Source organism: Passer domesticus, chromosome 12 (genome assembly GCF_036417665.1).
Source record: "Passer domesticus isolate bPasDom1 chromosome 12, bPasDom1.hap1, whole genome shotgun sequence".
NCBI classification, from domain to species: domain Eukaryota; kingdom Metazoa; phylum Chordata; class Aves; order Passeriformes; family Passeridae; genus Passer; species Passer domesticus.
Window position 1 is genome coordinate 7,078,825 of NC_087485.1, and position 20,933 is coordinate 7,099,757.

The 20,933-nt window shown below is 46.8% G+C and overlaps 1 protein-coding gene across 1 annotated transcript in view; it reads right to left on the reverse strand.

Annotated features, from left to right (window-relative positions):
* ATP6V0D1 (ATPase H+ transporting V0 subunit d1) overlaps window positions 1–20,933 on the reverse strand; it is a 34,496-nt gene that overhangs the window by 5,663 nt on the left and 7,900 nt on the right. The window contains exons 2-4 of the mRNA XM_064387195.1: window positions 19,103–19,274; window positions 4,659–4,837; window positions 1,700–1,779 (exon numbers count right to left, since the gene is read on the reverse strand). Coding sequence (XP_064243265.1) covers window positions 1,700–1,779; window positions 4,659–4,837; window positions 19,103–19,274 — 431 coding nt within the window. The remainder of the gene's footprint in view (window positions 1–1,699; window positions 1,780–4,658; window positions 4,838–19,102; window positions 19,275–20,933) is intronic.

Here is a 20,933-nt window from a genome sequence, read left to right on the forward strand (position 1 = left end):
GCTCAAACCTTCTGTCAACACACTCAGATTCCTTAAAAGCCTCCAGTATGTCTGGGAGATAGCACTTCCCCTTCCCATGCCAACTCCACACGAACGCAGGCATCTGTCCCAGGCCTGTTGTGCTTTTCAGAGTAGTTCTCTGCAGATTTCAGACCTGATTTTATTTCCCTCATTTGCATTGTATTATACATTTTCCAGTCCCTGGGGAGAGAGGTAGTTTCAAGTAGTCTATAAGCAGCAATCACCTTTTCCACCCCTTCATCCCAGTGATTTGTTACGGACAGAGCCCCTGTATTCCCCAGGGGCAGCTCTTTAGCAAGAACAAGTGCCAGCACATACTGAGGCATTACAGGCACCTACATTTCCATTTGTGGGTTGGAAGAGCAGACTACAAAGCAGTATTGAGCCTCAAAAAGGATATGGGAAAGGACATGGCAGCTGGGATCCAAGGGGATACATCCCACCTCCCTCCCAACCAGTTTTCCCTGTGCCCACTCTGCTGCCTGCCTTCCCCCTCCTGCCTCATGTTGAGAGCGAGGCCTGTGCCCTGCAAGGCTGTGGTGTTTATGCACACAGGTGTCCCTCCCTGTTACAGCAAAGACCAGTACATGCCAGAGGCCACAGGCAGCTGGGCATGACTGCTGACATGCCGCTCCTTTTCCCTCCCTTTGCCTTCTTCCCTTCACGCCTGACCTGCTCTCTGCCTCTCCAAACAGGCTACAGCTTTCTTGGGAAGAAGAGGTCACACTGACTGCAGGCTGGACGTGACCAGCCAAAACAAGATTGACAGATAAAATCTACATCCCACCCCTGATCCAGAGAGTCGAGATGGAGCGATAGCCACAGCCTGCACATAAACACATGCTTCAACACTGCCAGCTAAAACCAGACACAGCCTGCAGAGATGACAGCTCGGGACAAGGAGATCCTTAGCCCCCTCCACATCCCTCTGCCCATACTCTCCCCAGCTTGTGCTTTTACACTGCTCTACCAAGAGCATCTAACCCCAATCACAGCCACAGAAGGCTTGAACAGACAGGTGGAAAGTCTTTGGGAAGGGCTCAAGACAGGGAGTGAAGCCAATGGAAGTCCTTCAACCAAGTTTAAGTTTAGTCACTGTGAATGCAGTTAACTGCACCTATGAACCCATGTGGTAATGGAGGAGACTTCTCCTGCCTGCCTGGGGCATGACTAAATTCAAAGACACAACCTCTGTAAAATCTCTTGCACAGACTCTTGAGAAAATCCTTTCTGCCTAGCTCTGGTCCCTGACTCAGCAGAGCTGTGTGATCGGATGTCAGGCCCCTCCAGGAGTGTTATCTTTACTTTCCAATGGATGGGAGTGAGTTTTGGCCATGTTTAATCACCATGCCAGGAATAAATAGGAAAGTTTACATCTCCTTCCTTTCGCAGGAAGGAGAGGACACTAGGACAAGAGGCAACAGGCAGAAATTGATGCACAAAAGTTCCACCTGAATATGAGGAAGAACTTTTTTTACTGTGTGGGTGACCATGCACTGGAACTGTTTGCCCAGAGAGGGTGTGGAGCCTCTCTCACTGGAGATATTCCAGAACCATCTGGACACAATCCTCTGCCATGTGCTCCAGGATAGCCCTACTTGAGCAGGGAGGTTGAACCAGATGACCCATGGTGGCCTTTTCCAACCAAACCCATTCTGTGACTCTGTGATTCATTTACCTTATACAGCGTGTTTCGAATTATTTCAATATTCATTTCATCCAGGTCCTGTTCAGATATGCAGTCTTGGAAGAAAGCAGCTGAAACAGAGCCAGAGACAGAGTTAGCATTGCCCTAACCAGAGCCATGCTCAGCATTTTCCAGACTCCTCAACAATACCAGGCAGAAGCACATCCTGTGTTGAGCTTGTCCCTCCTAGGCCTGGCCCTTATCTTCAGCAGCCAAATTGTCATGACTCAAAACCTCAGGCTCCACCATGGTTCCTTAGGCCATAATAATTTTGGGGGTTCTCATATGAAAATCTTTCTTTACCCCTTAGTCCTATGGTTTTGTTAACAGCCTATTCCCAGCAGAAATTCTGAGCTCTAGCCCCCAGTATCAGTGATAGAGAAACCTGCATTTAAAAATAAGCATTCCCCAACTGCTCCCAGATGCAGGCACTTGGAGGTGACAAGGCAGCTTTGAACTGCTACAGCCTGCTACAGCATTGCAGGAGTGCTTAAGCACCTGTGAGACAGCAGCTGATGAAACACAAGGAGCTGATGCTTCTCCCTCCTTCTACAATATCTTAGTGGGGATTAAGAAGGTATGATGATGCCATAGCTCCTATAGCCCATGACACTGGTCATGGTTGGAGTCAGGAGTTGTTTCTCCTGGTCAAGTCTATCGGTCTCATTTTCCACTTCTTCCAGGGGCTTCTATTTCTCTAGCTGAAAGTTAGTAACAGGAGACAGAATAAATTAGTAGGACTTGGTAGGATGCTCAGCCCTACATACTTTGCCAGAGTACTGCTGGGAGGGAGCTGGAGAAGTTGTTGCCATCTAAAGAACATAGACTTCAGATCAAACAGGTGCTGCAAGCTGCAGATACAGATGAGTCTTTTACATCTACAGTGTAAATGCAAACGAGTAGTACAATAAAACCCATTGACAGGACTTCCTGACTTCAACCCTCACTCAGTAACCAACTTTGCTGAATTTGCTACAAAAAGAAATCTGATCTGTCTCAGCTTACACAGTGCAGTTGTGGGTAACAGACACCACAGTCGTGCTGAGAACTGACCAGTGCTCTGCTCTGTGCAAAAAACCAGCTGCAAGGCAGGCTCACACCTCTGGCCTGCACCACTTTTATAGTATGAGCTGCCTGGAAGGACAGCAGTCACAGTGTGGGTCTGGAGGGTCCTGAACAGAGGTTAACCTCTGCAGAAGTTTCTTTGCAGCACCAAGAGCACAATGCCACGTGTCCAGGGGAACGCTGCTCCCGATGGTTGGCAAAAAGGCAAACAGAGTGTGCCAGGACTGGTTTTTACTGCAGGATGTGCTGGCCAGCCTGGATAGCTAAGCAGTGGCTACTTCAGAGTAGCTGAGGAATGAGTACACAGCTATTTCAGTTCTTGGCCCTCCAATATCCCAAATTAGGCTTACAGTCCTGTTAACCTATGAAAGCCATTTGGGGTTAGGCATTCCCACCAAGCCACGTAGCTACTCAAGTCCTTTTAGGAGATAGAGCTGCTGTTTCTTTGCGTGTGGTCACTGGAAAGAGTGCAAGTTAAACAACTGAAGCCTGCATGCCTGCTTGTTTAGGCAACACAGCTACTCCCCATGTTCCCCTGCTGAAGAAATGCCACATTAGTTGGTACACAGCCCCAAGGGCATGGCCAGGGCAAAGGTCTGGAGAAGCTAGCCCAGGCAGGGCTGAAGCAGGCAAAACCAACTCATGTACAAGGACATGAAAGCAAGAGGCAAAGACCCTCAGTTGCCAGCCATGTTGTCCAGAACCATCTCAAAACTGACATGGGGCATTTTCACTCCATATTCTGCTGGAAGCTTTAAGGTCTCAGAGAATATCTCTGTTCTATCTTCTTGCCAAAATGGGAAGGTTCCCACTTACTTGTGAGGAGGATTTTCTTCCCACACATCATCCCTACAGTGGGCTCAACTCAGCTGCATGCAGAGCCTCAGTTCTCCTGCTCTGTTGTTGCCCTGCCTTGCAACCCACATCTCCTGAGGCAGGTTCTCCCTTCTTTACTGGGCACAAGTTATTTTTCCATGACAACTACTTCATTTGCCCCATTATTACACAGAGCATTTAAAAAAGCACTTTCAGTTCCAAAGTCAACCATTTCTATCAAAGACAGCATGATGACTTAGAGTGTTTTCTTCTTTCTAGCAACCCCAAAAGAATGACTAATCACTGACTCAGGCATATCTCATTACGTTTTTGCCCACAGATGCTAAACTAGAAAGTCACCTGTGACTACCTCCCCTACTACTGCAAAGACTTCCATATTTTCTCCAGAACCACTTCCTACACCTTTTATCTTTAAAGAACAGATCTGTCTGACTAGCTCTTCATAAGACACTTGGTTTTAGCATTATGTGCCTCCTGAATAAGCCTGTAGCCTTGAGATAATACACCTCAGTCCAGGATGCTGCTATACAATGAGTTTTAAAAGACACTTGGAAATTTCTTTGTTTTGCTGTGGTTGTTTGGGTTTGTTTTTTGTTTATATAAAGGGCTTTTATTTAACTAGTGCTAATTTTAGTAGTCTCAAAACAAGACTGGGCATGTGCAGATCTCTATAATTATCTATAAAAACTGCATACAAGAAATTACCCAATGGTCCAACTAAAAGTGCTAGAAATCAAGTGATTCATTCCAGCAGAAGACCCAATAGCCTGGCTCACAAAAACCAAACTGTCCAGCACTTTGCCCTACCACTGTGATTCCCTGGACACTGATTGAAGGGTACAGAGAGGTAGCTGGTCCTCTAGAGGAAAAAATGGTATAGGACAGACATAAACCTGAACTCAAGCCCAGCCACCACAGGCAGTACAGCCACAGCTGTGCATTACCCACTGCTTCGTGTCTTCCTGGAGCACAACTTAGGCTTAGCTGGAGATAGGGACATCTGTTCCACCACAGACAGCTGAGAGGTATTTTGAACAGCTCCACTCACCCAGGGGAGTGTCCACCAAGATTGCATTGTAAAGCTCTGCAGGTGTCTGAGCAATGTTCACAGCTTCCATCTGCTCAAAACTTCCCAGAGGATGGCATTTGGGCACCAGCTCGGAGATGGAACGCTGGTGCAGAGTCCCAGTGATCAGCAGAATGACATTGTCAATCATGTAGCTGTACCTGCAGGAAGGAAAGAGGAAGACTGAAACAATACATACAATGTGAAACCCAGCAACAGGCACTCATCATCTCCTCGTGAACATCTCCAGAAAGATGCACACTTCCCACAAAGAAGTACTAAGGCACCTCCTTAGCATCTGTTTATCATGCCAGCCTAGGAAAAGGCAATCAGGCACAATCCCAGGCTGTGATTTATGCCACAGCTGAACCACACCATCTGGGTACCACCCACCACTGAGGAGCATTAAACTGGAACTGACTTCTGGAGGTCTCTGGCCCCATACCCTGCTCCAAGCTTGGCTGGCTCTAACTACTCAGGCAAAAAGACTTTTGAATGTTCATATGAACTTTTGAATTACTTGCAAGAATATGTATCTCACAACCTCCCTGGGGCTCTGCTTCAGCACCCAACCACATTTGCAATGAAAAGGCTTTCCATAACACTCCCCCATGGTCATTTGTCTACTGTCTCTCATTCTAACCCCACACACCTCCAAGAGGAGCCTGGCTGCAGTTTCAGTGCCAGCAACACTGCTCCATCTTGCCAAGTGAAAGGAGGAAGGGTCACATTTCTGCCGCCTCACTCCATTCCAACAACAACAGGACTGGCAGCTTTGGCACAACCTTCACTCACACCCTCAAGAAACTACACACAAGGTTTTTCACACCTTACACCAAAAGCTACAAACTTCTTTGCATTAGCCCAAGTTATGACGCCCCAAACCAAGTTCTCCACTGATGTTGTTCAGGATTAGCAGATTCAGTCTTTGGCACTGCAGCAATGGGACATTCAATCTGGAATCACAGTACCTGGCATAAGTTCCACCAACACAAGCCCTTTGTGGCCTTCCTCTCCAATATGTTCATTTTTCTCCTGCACTGAGAACCTCAGAACTGGGCACAGCATTCCAGGTGAGGCCTCCCCTGAGCAGAGGAGAAAGAACACCTCCCAGTACTCCCAGTCCAGCCAGAGAAGAGAGACAGAGCTAGCCTGAAAACTGGGAACACATGAAAGGCTGGTAGCCTTCTCCAAGTAGAAGGTCCAAGCAAGAGATTGAGGCATTACATAAATACCAAGTGTCCCCAGCAAGAACAGCAGTGATACTCTAGGCATCTTCACCACCAGCTAAGCCACAAGCCAACCAAGCTGAGAACCTGAAAAACATCAAGTGAGATGAGGGGGTTTTTTAGTCAGCAGAAGTCGCCTTTGCACATATCCCTCAGCAGCACAGGGAAGAGGCACAGATGCTGAAGAGCAGGGTATGTGGCATTTCACACTCCCTTGATCGCATTCCTACAACTCTAAAAAGTTAAATTATGAAAAAGACCTCAAGAAGCTCCTTGGCAGAAGATGCTTCAAAACAAATGAGATCAGGCCTGAACTAGAATGGCAAAAGGAGCTATGCATATCTGGAGTTGTAGAGTCAGGCTTCCCACAGGTACTTAAGTACTGAAGAAAGGGAACTTAAGGCCAGCATCCTGGGACAGATGACAGACATGAGCAAGGCTCTGGTGATATTTACCAGACACGCACTGGGATGCTGCTGGTCTTTGCATTTCCAAGCTAACAAAGAGCACGGTGCAGAGCTGCTTCCCTTTAACTACATCAAAGGCAGGTAAGCAGAGCCAGTTAAAGGCAGATTTTGCTAGTTTTTATTAGACGGGCTTATTGCCTCTCAAATATGCTCAAAGGGCACGTCCATGAAAACATCACATCCACACCTTAGTTCCTCAAACAGGTGCTGTTTTTTTCTCTCCACACTGCAAGGCTGAGTAATGCACCTCCTGGCCCTACGATTTTTGCAGGGCGCCCTTCTGTTTTCACAGCCTACCTTTCCTGGTTCAATCTAGAACCAGGGCAATCAGCACAAGCTTCATGTACTAGGAAACCTCCTTTTGCCCTTTAATCTGCAAGGTCATTATCTTCCCTCCTGTTTGTGCAGCTCTCACCATGGAGATGACTGCAATCTCCAGGACAGCAAGAAGGGCCTGTTTATGAGAACGGAGCTAAGTCCCTTGCAGTAAGCAGCTGGTTCCTGGTAAATAAAAGCATCTGCACCCTAACACAGATGCTTCTCCATGAGGTGCACCAGAACAAGGATACAGATCTTTTCCCAGCTCCACCATCTGCGCTTAACATGCAAGTTTCCTTAGTGCAACACAGTAGCTTTAAGGAAAGACCATGGCCAGCACTTCTCTCAACAAAGCAAGGCAACAATATACAGCACTACCAAAAATTGTTATTTTAATAGCCTACAGTGAAGGAGTAGGTAAGGAAATACAGTTGTGTATGCTAGCACACCTCCTTCCTATCCCCAGTTTACTACAGATACCACTCTCCACAATGTATCTGCAAGGAGCCTGGCCAATGTCAACTGTACAAAAAAGGAACTGAGGAGAAGTGTCTGGAGCCCTACTGCTCTCAGGTCCTCAGAGCAGCTCACTGGAGTCCCACCAAGCTCATTCATGCCTTCCCAGTCCAGCTCAGCACAAAAGCCACAGCCAGGTTTCGGGAGAGCTGCCAAAATCTGAGTGTCTTCACACATGGAAGCTCCTGCTCTTGGACTGATGGTCTCAGGAAAGACAATCCAGCTGGCTTCCAGTGCCAGACAGCAAAGCATGGCCCTCCCTGTTTAATTTATACCCCGTAACTTGACTGTTTCCTCACCCTTCAGGGAGGTCTGGGAAATGCATGGTCTACAGCCCAAATGCCAAGGAAGCACCAACTGTTTTAAAGATTACTTCATCTCCTTAAATCTTGCTGTCAAAGGATTCATCCCTGCAGGAAGAGTCAATATACATGAGACAGAAGGGAATTCTCATTCAAATTTCCCTCCTGAAAACATTTCAAACCTTCACAATAACAAGGAAAATAGAGCAGGACAAAGGTCTTCTTGTACCTGTTAAGGCCAGGCAGACACCAGCAGCACTACCTAATCCTTCAAAATAGTTCCATTTACTTCAAGGAAGGCCAGACCATCCTCATTCACATTCTGTCCCTACTTCATCCCAATAAAACCAGTCACAGCTTAGCCACTCCTGGCTACAGGACAAGTCTTCCAGTGCCAGGGCAGCTGGAAAAGCCTCTTCTCATATGTGGAAGGGGCAACAGTCACATTGCTGTGTCAGGTTTCAACAAGGACCCATCTGCCTCCATCAGCAAAGCTGTCCCAAGACCACAGCAGAGGTCCTGGCTAGGCTGGCATTTCCTCCCAGGCCCAAAGAAACAGAATAAGTTCAGCAGCAGCAGTGTTTCTAAGAACCTCCAACTACTTATGCAATAGGGCAACTTTTGCTGTCATCTTCCTCATCTCCTATAAGGTTCTGACCAGCTTCAAATGTTTCAGCTTTCATGGTTAATGCCTGCTCAGACCCCTCCAAGTGTTTTAACCTTCACTAGCTCTCAGTGTAGCTAGCAAGAAGACCATGTTCTGGGACACATAAAATAGAAGTAGTTTGTCACTTGTAACACCCTGAAGCCTTACTTCAGCCCACTTGGATGGCCCCTTCATAGCAAAACTCTTGCACACAAACATGTTTTACACTCCTGCTTTGAGCTGCTTTCTGCTCACCTGGGGACATGGGCACAAAACCAGCCAGAGTTTGACATGCACAGTTACACCAGCCATAACTCTTCCTGTCACCCACTGAACAGAGGTGTTGTACATTCCAGAAATTCACATTCACAGAAACACAATTTTAGTCAATACTGAGAAGTGTCAGTAACATCTCACAGGAGAGTATAATTTCTTATTAAGGGACCAAAAGGAATCAGCAAACATAGAAATATCCTCAGAGACAATGATTTACAGCTTCCTGAAGCCTGAGACAACTGGAGCCACTATCTTTGCTCCTCCAGCAACTCCCACTGCAGAACAATATGCATTGGGTGACACTCAGATAACAAGAACAAAGTCAGGCTAGGATATGCCTAGAGAAGCCAAAAAAGGGGCACTGGTGGGGGAAACCTTCCTTCCAGCAGCAGCATCAGGCCAGAGCTCATTCTCACTGCTGGGTTTGGAAGGTATGGTCTCAGGCAGACACAGCAGAGAACCCTCATAGAGAACAGGGGAGAGCCAGCCCCCAGAAGCTAAATCCTGACATGGGTAGCTATGGAGCAGGATCAAGCAGGAGTAGAACACAAGTGCAAAAGCCATACATAAGTACTTTGACAATGTATGTTTCCTCCTTCTGGCATTACTGAAGTACAGACACTGATAAACGAGCTATGCAAGAAAGACTGCAGTGGCCCACTGAATATTTGGAAAGGCTGAGAGCACATGAAATGCATGAACACACATCATATGGGGCATTTACAACTTGGCCTCAAGGCACTCAGGCACAGCACTGCAAGGCACTGACCCCAAAACAGTTACAGCTTCTCCCTCCTCCACTTACTAATCTAATCTAATCATAAAGAGTCATTGTCCTACAGCAGATAGGTTGGTCTTTTATTGCTTTCTGTTCCAGGACACTAAAAAATCCGTTAACAATACTGCAAGTAGTCACAAAGCATGACTAATGATGGAATATTGCATGACCTGAGATTCTCAGGGATCCTCCAAAAGTAGAGCCAAAACTGTAGCTCAAACAGCTGCTCTGTAAGGGATCATGAGGACAGCCCTCCATGTCACAGCCAACAGACAGCAGTGGGCCAATGCAGAGGTGCATAGCAGGGGTTTTGTCAGGATGGGTTAAGATATTGACTTGCTCAGGCAGCTTTAATGCTTTCCAAAACCAGCATTAGACATTAACTCAGACTACTGTGAGCAAGGCCAAAGTTCCTATGTGACTGCATTGGGCAGTTACTCAGATTACTATAGAAGCAGGAATTTATTTTGGGATGAAAAAGGGAAATTTCCAGTGGGAGCAGAGCAGTGCTCTGAACTCTGCAAGAATTCTAGAGACAGCTTTAAAAGATAATGAAGTTGTTTTGACTACAGTCACTTTAGCATCTAGTGCTTCCCTCTTGCAGCTCATTTAGTTCACATACTCAGGGGGTGTTGGGAGAAGTAACTTAGGGAAAAACTTTCAGGCTGGTCGTACCACCGCTTCCTTGGGTTTGTGCATAAATACACAGATCCATCTATATCCCAGTGGACACTGTGCCTGTACACAGAGCCACTTGTCACACCTCTCTCAAGCTCCAAATGTTAAGCAGCCACGAGGGAAAGCAACACACAGACTTCAAAGCCCAAAAGAGCAGTGGCTGACACTAAGAATAGTGCCAACAGCTGAGATGTTTGTATCTGCGGGGTCGGCTTAAGATCATTAGTAAATAACTGCACAGATGTCCTGATCTGGAAAGGAGAGGAATGTTGCACATCAGGAAGATCTCAGTGCCTCACTGAGACTTGTTTGAGTAATAGACAATGGATGTGAACAGAGTCAAATCCTTTAATCAGTTTTTCAGCTCGCATTAGAACAGGTCAGATCAGCAGCAGTTCTATCTCTGCTCAGCAGCTGAAGCTCAGAGAGTCCAGGAACAGCAAGAGCAGATGCAATGTGTGATGATCTCTGCTCAAAGTGTCCTTGCTGGTCTCTTCCTAGAGTCACATCAATACAAACCATACCTAAGTGCTACATTCGTGAACCTGCCAAAGAGAAAGCTGAGAATTTCATGGTTGCCACCACAAACCAAGGGCGCTCAGCCAGGAAGTGGGTGCTCTGCTAAACTTAGATCAACAAGACCATTTGAGAGCAAAGAGTTATAACTTCACAGTACTACAGAGGCTGCGGCAGCCTTTCAAAACCAAATATCCAGGAATGTTCTCAGCATTAATCTATATTTAGCTGTATCTCCACATGATTTTTACCATCCTCTAGTCTAGGTCTCTTGGGATACTGACCTCAGTTTTCCACTGGTATCATCTGTTAACTTACATGCAGTGATAGCTGCATTAAAGACTAACGAGAAAAAAGCTACAAGAAATACTTTTCATTTTAAGGCTTTATGAATTTGACTCAGTGTTCCTGATCTGTAAAAACCCCTTGAAACATCAGGGAATGTTTTGAGCACCTTCCAGCCTGGTGCCTGCCTAAACTTGATGTCTCAAAGTTTGAGAAACACAAGGCTGATGTGCACAGCTGAGCCCTGGCACTCTGCACCATGCTGAACACACTTGAGCCCTAATTAAATTTTAAATATTGACCAAAAACATGCAATCATGCTGCTTTCACAGGAACCAGCTGCAAAAGTCAAACTTGCATAAAGTTTTTCTTACCTTACCAGTAAAGCAGAAACCCCACAACATTTCATGGATATAAAATAAGAGGAAAGTCTGCACTGTTCACATCCCCAAAACTGTCTCTAGTAGCTAAGAAAGCTGAATGAGTTTAGAGGCCTAAAAGCCTTTACCTGCTTCTCAGTGAATGTGTGGTCTGGACCCAGCCAATGTGCAGAAGGTCTCTGTGCATACAGAGCTGCTGCCAGCAGAAGACAAGAAAATTCATCATCCCACCTGACATGCAGTAAACCATAGGAGGCAGACACAAGATTTAGCTCAGCCTCTAAATAATATTGTGGTACTTATTCAAAGCTCTACACAAGCGTTTGCTAGACTTCAATGGACCTGGGAGAGGGGACTAGGACCCAAGATGCCCCCAGGAAACCTTCAGAAGTAGTGTTCTTGGCCTCCAGACCTTCCCTGGGCTGAACTTGTCAGTCTAGAGTATTGGGTGAGGCAAATCAATGGAAAGGTAAAAGGAAAACAAAAGCTGCTAAGGTCAAGCATGAAAGACCTTGGGAATGGTTTCAGTCAAGAAGCAAAACATGTTAGATGTAAACAGAATTGCACAGTGAGTGCACACTCAGCTGAAGGCACTGCACACGGGTTTTCTTCTGGAAAAGCTGCAGTCACACAAATTGATTTGAGCAGCACTGATAACCTCCTAATACACACTCCCTTTCCTTCTTGTTTATGCCTCTAACAGACATTCTCCTCAGCCTGTTGAGGAAAAGACTGTAAGAAGGAGCATGGGGGAAGTACAAGGACTGTTCCTGCAAACTGCAGACTCACCAGAGAAATTCATCTTTAAACAAAGGCCAAGAAGATAGAAGTCCACACACTGCCTGTGGATGACACCACATGGGCTTGGATGGGGATGATATCCAGGGCAATAAATTCTCACCTAATCACCCAGAGCCTGCATGCTAGAGCCCTTTCTCAGACTCTGCAGAGTTTCACTGAAGACTTCCCTTAGTGACACATGGGCTGAAATCTGGAGCTCATCACTCACTTTTTGAGCATCTCTACTGCCACCAGTAACATTTTGTTAGCTTTTCTGATCACTACCACAGCTCACTGTTTGCCAGGCACTGTGTTAACACACTGTGAAGAACAATGCAGCTCCATAGCAGAACAGTTAGGTTGTTCCCATTCAAATCCACTGGCCAAATGAAGTGTTTTTCAGACATCAGGGGGAAAAAAAAAAAAAATAAAAACCAAACAGCCTTTTAATGTAATATAGAGTGAAACACACCTTTCAAAGATTCCCTTTCTAATGAGGGCACCTGCAGTCACACCACGACTCCCACAGTCACCACCATGCAACCCAGTCCATCATCACAGACATTGGTTCTGGGAAACCAGTGTGAGACCAGCATCCTCTGGGAATGCAGGTGAGCAGATGCAGCTCTGATGCCACCATCCAGAGCACACAAATCTCTGATCGTTTCCAGACCATTAGCTGCATGCCCTCTACTTTTGAATATTGCATAATCCCTCCAAGAACTTGGCTTATCAGTTCAACTTTGCACTCCCTGCAAACACGGAAGCTGTTTGTCAGAAACCTGTGCTGCTTTGCCAAAACAATCTGTGCCAGAAAAGGCTCTTAAACCTTTTATGCAGAATCCCCAGCCACTACAGTAATTTTTGCTTCCTAACCCCACTGCCACCAAGGAACCTGACTGAAATAGTATAGTGTAATTTTCAATGTAGCAGCATTAGGAAAGATCCTTCAGACTGTGGGACTTGTCACAATGAACTACACCTCATGTAAAGCACTTGAAGGGTTTTTTCCTTCTCCAGGAAAGGATTTCAAAAGGATGCAGTCATATTTTGTAACCCCCACAGTTATACCAGGATGCACACTCAAGTACATTTAGAATGAAGACAGGCAACTTCCTACTCCAGAGAGTAAGATTAGTGCTCTTCATCTTAAGTAGCAATTGAAAAATTTGGCTTCAGAAAAACAACTGCTGCAAAATTAAAATTGAATTCAAAGTTGTGCAGCAGAAACTAGATCTATCCAGTGCAGGGGAGAGGCAGAGCAGGACTAGGTCAGGGAGAAGGTAACAGAGGGAAGTGTCAGTGAAAAAAAGGCACACACAAGGGGAAAAGGTACATGCAGCCTCATCAAAAACACATCTTGTGACCACAAAAACATACTGAAAGCCAAGTTCCCAGCTGCATCCTCGGGGCAAAAAAAAGAACCTGGTTCCCAGCCCTTGTAGGCTGGTAAGACAAAGATAAAAGATGACCTAGTCTGTCCTCTAGATGACAGGCTTGATCACAGATTTGGAATGTATTTAGACCCAGCTTGCCCCTAGCCCTCACTCCCACGGCACACTCGGTGTCCACAGTTGTCAGCAGCTCCCCCACTGAAGACAAGACCAAACCCTTCTCTGCCCATCAGTTTGCTGTGAGGGCTCAAGGGCCCAACAGCTGCCAGGGCCTTGACACTGTTCTGCTGCAAAGGCAGACTTCCCAGAGCAGGGAAGAGACTGTGCCGAAGAAGTGGGGAGGGAAAGAAAACCCAAAACAAACCCCAAACGAAAAACCCACACACAACAAAAACCAAACAAACCAACCCAAAAAAACCACTAAACCCTTTTCCTTGCCACTAGAAAAATACTAAAGCTGACAGTCATCAAGCTACAGCAGGCTGGAGTCAGGATTCTTTATCATCATGTTGCTCCTATCTAAACCATATAAAGGAACACTGGAAGGAAGGAGAGACAGGCCATGGCACCATGTCAGGCTAACACAAAGAACAAAGCCTGTACAGAACAGCAAGGCAGCACATCACTAAGAAGAACCTAAAACCCACTTCCATCCCACAAGTCAACATGTGCTTGTTGAATTCAGGAAGTGGCTTTTGCTGTTTCAAGAACACTTAATACCTGTTTGTTGCTGCCCTACAGAACATCACTACATTCCCCCAGCCAAACAGTCCATTGTTTGTGTTGGAGCAGAGATGTTAACACACAATTTGTGCCTATCACTCAGAACCTACTAAGATTGGCTCAAAGACATGGGGAAGCACCAGCAGCCTTCCAGCAAGGAGCTGCGTGGCAAGATGCAGAGCTAGCAGGTGTGTTATGGAGACTGCAGCAGGCTCAGCAAGTCGAGCTTTCTGCTTGCAGTGGCAGAAGCTGCCAGCTACAGCCACCACTTGAAAAAACAAATTGAGGAAGTTGGCTGATTTCCCTTATTTTGGTACTGAGAACACAACACTTGCCACAGAAGAGTTCCTGGAGAGAACCAGAGCCAGGAAAGAGTCAATGAGGTGCCAGGAGAGGAGCACAACAGGACAAAAAAAAATCAGTGTCAGCAAGTGACTCGGGGAAGAAAGACCTTACTTTGGGGTTGCTGCCTAGCCGCGTTCTGGGGTCAGTTTTGTTCTCGTGCTTTTAAACACTGCCCTTTCTCCTACGCTCAGGACAGAGGTTAACTCCTGCCCACCTCCCCAGGTGACCATCCTCACCCACGCTGGCTGTGCACCTGGGGACAGGAAGCACGGGGCTGGAGTGCCACCTTCCGGCAAGGAACCGGCAGCGCGGCCTCCCCTCCCTGGAGCGGGAATGGAGCACGCGCATCCTCCCGGAGCGGGAGCGGAGCACGCGCGTCCTCCCGGAGCGGGAGCGGAGCACGCGCGTCCTCCCGGAGCGGGAGCGGAGCACGCGCGTCCTCCCGGAGCGGGAGCGGAGCACGCGCGTCCTCCCGGAGCGGGAGCGGAGCACGCGCGTCCTCCCGGAGCGGGAGCGGAGCACGCGCGTCCTCCCGGAGCGGGAGCGGAGCACGCGCGTCCTCCCGGAGCGGGAGCGGAGCACGCGCGTCCTCCCGGAGCGGGAGCGGAGCACGCGCGTCCTCCCGGAGCGGGAGCGGAGCACGCGCGTCCTCCCGGAGCGGGAGCGGAGCACGCGCGTCCTCCCGGAGCGGGAGCGGAGCACGCGCGTCCTCCCGGAGCGGGAGCGGAGCACGCGCGTCCTCCCGGAGCGGGAGCGGAGCACGCGGCCTCTGCTCCAGAGCCCCGGCACTGCCCCTGTTGCTGCTTCTCCTTTCCCTGGCCTCACGTATTGCAGGGCTGCTTCAAAGAGGCAGGTGGAATGACACGGTATCATTCCACCTGGGACAAACGGCATGGCTCCTGGCTGGCTGGTGCTGGGGCCAGAGGTGACAAGGACTACAGCTGCTCCCACAATCAGACATTTCCCCAGATCTCAGCAATGTGTCCTGGGTCAGATCAGAGCATCCTCAAAAAACAAGCACAACAGTCACCAATGATGCACTCAAAACCACTTCAAAGATTCAGCAGGACATTCAGGAAGGAGAAAGCCTGACTGTTTTTTAAGTGCTTGATCCACCTCCTGGCATCAGCCATGAACAGTGTGGCCACTGTCAATGCGTGTTAAGAGGCCCCGATGTGCCCATCTTATGTGAGGTTATCCAGGAGTCCTAAGAAGGCCAAAAAGGTAAGTACATACAAAGACATCCAAGCAGCAATGAGTTTCAAAGCTGAACTGGACTTGCTACAGAACATTTCCTTCCAATTTGAGCCAGACACACCTCCTACAATCCCACTCAGTGTCAAAAATCTCTGTTTACAACTCAAAAGAGGTCTCGGTGAACTCAAGCTTTCCTCCTGCAGAAGCCAGCCCTGCTCAAACTTTCCACATCTTTCTACTATTTTTTATTTCACTTCAGCCTGTATACTATTAGCACACAGATACATCCAGCTGAATACAATTTCTTCTTCTGACCACCTGGTGCCTCAACTGCCTTGAGCTGTCTACCAGGAGCAGTCTTTATCATTTCCTGCTCAAGTCTCATTAACTACCCTGAAAGAATGGAGTGGGAAATGGTCATGTTCAAAAGGCAAAGATAGATCACCCCCTATCTGTGTGTGCACCCAGAATGAAAAATCAAGAGGCAAAGGCTTGTCCCAGTGTCCCCCAGGCAGGCAGGATGACACAGTACCTCTGGGTGCACAAGCACAAAATCCCCAGCACTGCCAAGATCCTTTGGCTGAACATTTTCACAGTGCTGCCTCCATACGTGCCTGAGCTGGATGAAAACCACTGGCACAACTATGTGCTACCAGCTCCAAAGAGAGCTGTTCTCCACTCCAACTATTTGGGACCCAAATTGGAAGTTTTACACTGTCAGCAGACAAAATCTCTGGAATTTCTGTCCCCTGCCCCAAACCAAGACCTAAAAAAACTCAAGGGACAGTTTCAGGGAACATGGTCTGAAAGGCAGCCTAAGAAGTCACAGCCTAAGAAGACTCTTTTCTACTAGGCCTGTCACCAAAATAAAAGGTTTATCAAGAGAAGATACTAAAACCCACTTGGCAAAAGCAGCACGCTCTCCTAACTCCTTGTGGTTCACTGTGTCTTGTTTTAACCTGCCTGTAGAGTCATTAGAGTTTAGTTATTAGAGTTAGTCATTAGAGTAAGTTATCAGAGTTTCTAATACCCTGACAGTGACTCCCACCTTGGACCAGTCAAAGCTGGTAACACCTTCTCTACTTCAGCAATACACCCCTGGTGTGCTGAGTGCAGACCCAGAGGAGCCTCCTCCATCAGTGGTGCAGCAGAACCACAACAAAACCCAACACTTGACCTCTTTTCACCAAAGACTTTACAAGAGAATGCAGACATTCCATATGGAAAAACAACTTTCTTCTTCACCTTTTGCCTTCCTCTAGGCAGCACTGCAGACAATGGCATTAAAGCAAATCTTGTGGGTAAAAAGGAAAAGAAGAGATTAAGAGTAAAGACAACTTGAGGAAGGAACATTCTGTGCTGAACAGAAACAATATATTCAAAAAGAGATTATGCAGTAGCAAGAGACAGGTATCTGCACAGAATCATGTTTTGCTGTAGAGAACTCATCAAAATCAGAATGACAGAAGCAGAACAAGATCAAAGTTAAATCAAGTTGAGGGCAGAACATCAGTTTTAAAAAGTGATTCCAACAGCTGGTAAGAACCAGCCTGATTACACAAGGACTGAGGTTTTCTGCAAAACTTGAGGTGGATGTAGACACTGGATAAAGATTAACAGGACTGAAGTTAAGAGGAACTGAATTTCCATGACCATCCACAGCCTTCTTACCAAGTCAGGCAGTGTGTAACCAAGGCAGGCCTGGCCTGACACCATTCAGCTCATGCTTGCACTGGCTTTTAAAGTGAGACTCGGAGGCAACAGCAAAATTTTAAAGTCTGCAAGATACTGCTGTGCTGCCCAAACTATTAAAGAGATATGACAGAAGCATTAGTGATTAATTCCATGGAGACATTTTCATAAAGCTGTAACACAGCAAAGGAAAAGCAACAGGGGAGGACCACCCACCTAATATTGCCAAGCTCACACAGCACTGATGTCTTGACAGAAAATTCAAGATGGACAAAGAGGTGTTTTAAGAGTTAACTTAAGTTTGAGAGAACAGAAGAGATTGCTCCATACAGCTAAGATGATGAATTAGAAATTGCTTCATCCATTGCAAACACTGCTGCAAAATAGGAGCTTAGTAATGTTTTGCTCCATATTTGCTCCAATTTGGGTTCAAACATGAAAACTCTAGAAATTTTACTGACAAGCTTATAAGTAAAAACTATTTCTTAGAAAACAGGAAAGGCTTAGGAGACAGCTTTAACATACTGACACAGAAAATAACAGAAAGGAGCCACTGGGTTAGAAAGTGAGATAGCAGTAGCACCCAGACACAGAAAGGAGTGAACACAAAGGCAGGTGGCAGAGAGACAGGTGTTTATTCAATATTTGCAAATGCAGGAGATGGCACAGACAGCTGAAAATTTAAAATTTTTCCATTAACCACAAAGATCTTTCTACATCAGCCTGCATCATTCAAAAACTTGTAGCTGGTAAGCAGGATAACAGACAACTGCCAAAAATGCATGATTAAATATCACTTGCCAGAGCACTTGTGATGAGCCCAGGCTCACTGTACCAGAGGTGATATATTAACTATCCCACTCGAAAACAGAGTATGATCTCCTTCTCAGAAATGCAAGTTAAAGTCACATTCTACCAAACCAGAAACTCACTTTTGTCCATGAAGTATCTCCTTGGTGATTAGAGGAGACCACTGGCTGTGTAGTTTGCAAGCTAAACTAGAGCTTAGAGGACCATAGACTAAGGAAAGGAAAAAAGTCAATTTTACTTCCATGTTTCAGATGCAAGCTAGGACAACTAGTATCCCTCTGCCACTAACAATTCCATTTTGTTACTGAACAAAACAAGAGCAGCACACTGGGAAGCAGAGGGTTGTACAAAACCTCTGGGAGAAGATACCTCGAGACTGCTGGGCTATTTCAAGCTTTTCACATCAGCTGAATCTGCTGTGGAAGCCCCATGTGTTCCCACCAACTGACAGAGATGTGCTGAGGCTGCTGCAGCCCTGTCTTTCCCTGCTGTGCATTCCAGGTCCTGCCTTCCCCTAGTGCTGGCATTTGCTGGATCCCACTGAGCTGTCCAAGAAAAACAACCAGTCAAAGGTTAACCCCAAAAGGGAAAAGTTGTTCAATTTCTGGGCAGCTCAACTCCCTGAACCAGTTTGTGTGGGGCCAGAGACCCTGGGGTGGGACAGGAGAATCATATCAGCCCTGATGAAGGCTGATCAACCTCAGTGGCTCAGAATTAGCAGGCACCTCCTGTAATGCACATGGATGGCATGCCTATGCTTTGCAGCAGGACCACAGTTTTAAAAAAAACAAGAACATTTAACACAAGGGACAAAGATAAATGGTACCTCTAAGAGACTGAATCAGTACTGCAATGGAAGGCAGCCAAGCAGCTGTACCAATGGAGCACATGCTCCCTGGGAACAGAAGTCTTTAATAACAGTGACACAATGCTGGCTGCTTTGAGACCTCCAGATACAATCACACTCATTTCATTCAAGAAGCTGCATAAAACACAGCAGGCACAGGGCTGAGAGCAGAAAGCTGGTCTGAGAGCTCTCAAGTCTGCAAGAACACCAGCATTTCAAATGCTGTTCATGACCAGCTGGTACTCACGTGATAAAGTCCAGAAAACTTGCCAGGGGCTCATAGGCGTGGTTCCTCATGTGACGGAACTCCACCACCATCTTCTCCTTCAGCTTGTCATCAATGACGGACACAGTGAGCGGGGACGCTTCATTGGCCAGGAAGTTCCCATAGTCTGTGCTCTGCAGGTGCAGTTTCAAGTCTGAAAAAGAAAGAAAAATTCTACTCTACAGGGTTTTGGGCTGGGATTGGGGTCTTTTTTTCAGCACAGCCAAGAAAGCTGCTGCTCAGCACTTCTCTAGGCACTCTCTTCTCTGAAAGATCACCTCGACAAATCCCATGTATACACTTGTATTTGTTCTCAGTTTTATCATGGACAGCCCCAATGCAGGAAAAGATCAGTGTTTCACCGAATCGGCCTTGCCCCATCTTAAAGACAAATCTGTGACACCATCTGTGTAACTGAGCACACACACTGGTGCCAGCTGTTCACTCTGCTAGGTCAAGGTGGAAGCTACTGATTTTCTAGGAGGTACTTGCTAGAAATCCAGGGGGAGAAAAAAACCAAATAACTTAAGCACTCTGTCTAGCCAAAAGGGCTCTGGGTGCAGGCTCCCCTAAAAAAATCACAACCAAGAACGTAACTGCATGCACAGCAAGTCTCCCCGGGTAATAGTGATGTGCAGAGATTTATAAATCTTTCAAAACCAAAAAGACGGAAACAGCAACTTAGAAATTATAAATCATCTTGGTCTTACGTTATCAAAGCAGCCCAGCTAATTGTGCTGGTAAATAGAATTCAGGCATTAATAGGTAGAGAGGGGCTAGTGAAGATGAAGGCCATTTAAATCCACCTCACAGGGTAGGCAATCCCTGTCCAGGATTGAAGAACATGCTCAGAACTCTTCCCTTTCTCCAGTTTCAAGCCGAGGAAACCTTTGTTTCCTCTGTTACCCCTGCTTGCAGGTCAGGTGCCCAACCAAGCTGCAGTCCTGGCCAACAAGCAACCACAACATGCTGAGTTCTGTCAAGATAAAAGCACTGTTTGAGCCAAAAGCATTTAAGCGTCTCTGTGGAAAAACTGAATCCAGAACTAAGGAACGTCATACAATCCTACTCCTCACAGCTCTGCTAGCTGCATTGGTACACAATGTTCATCTCCCTTCAGCTTCACCTCAGAGGGCCAGTTAGGCAAGCATCCTCCCAGGGATTCAAGGCCTTTATGGGGTAAGGAGAGGAGCTGGAAGAGCTGAGTCAAAGCAGATGTGAACACACCATCCAGAGAAAACAAAAGCCCTGGTTTTTCTGAAGCAGCATTACTGAGGCTGTCTTTCACTTCACTTTACATTCTAGCACAAGCATCCACAGCACCGAGGTCAGAGCAAGCACTCAGCCTGGTTTGAGGAGTTTGACCTTTTGACATTACACTCAGCCATGAGCACAAGCTGGAGAGCTCCTCCTCAGGCCCCAGCCAGAGCTTGTACAGCAAGACACTGTTCTCAGCCCAAGGGATCAGGGGTCAAACGGCTTCCAAGCCAACTGACTCTTCTGGGTACTCCCAAGGAGCTCTAGCAAAGATGGTTTTGACCCAGCACTCTGTAGTTACAAAGATGTTCCCACTGCTCAGTGTTATAGAAAACAGATGGAGTTTATAGGGAAGGGAAATAAAGGCTAGAGACCTATATACCACTCAGTTTGTCAGGTGCTCAAGGCCAGGTTGGATGGGGCTTGGATCAATCTGGTCTAGTGGAAGGTGTCCCTGCCCATGGAAGGAGGTTTGGAACAAGATGGTCTTTAACCCAAACCATTCAATAATTCTATGAATCCTGGAAGTAGCGAAGAGAGCTCCCCATCCAACTAC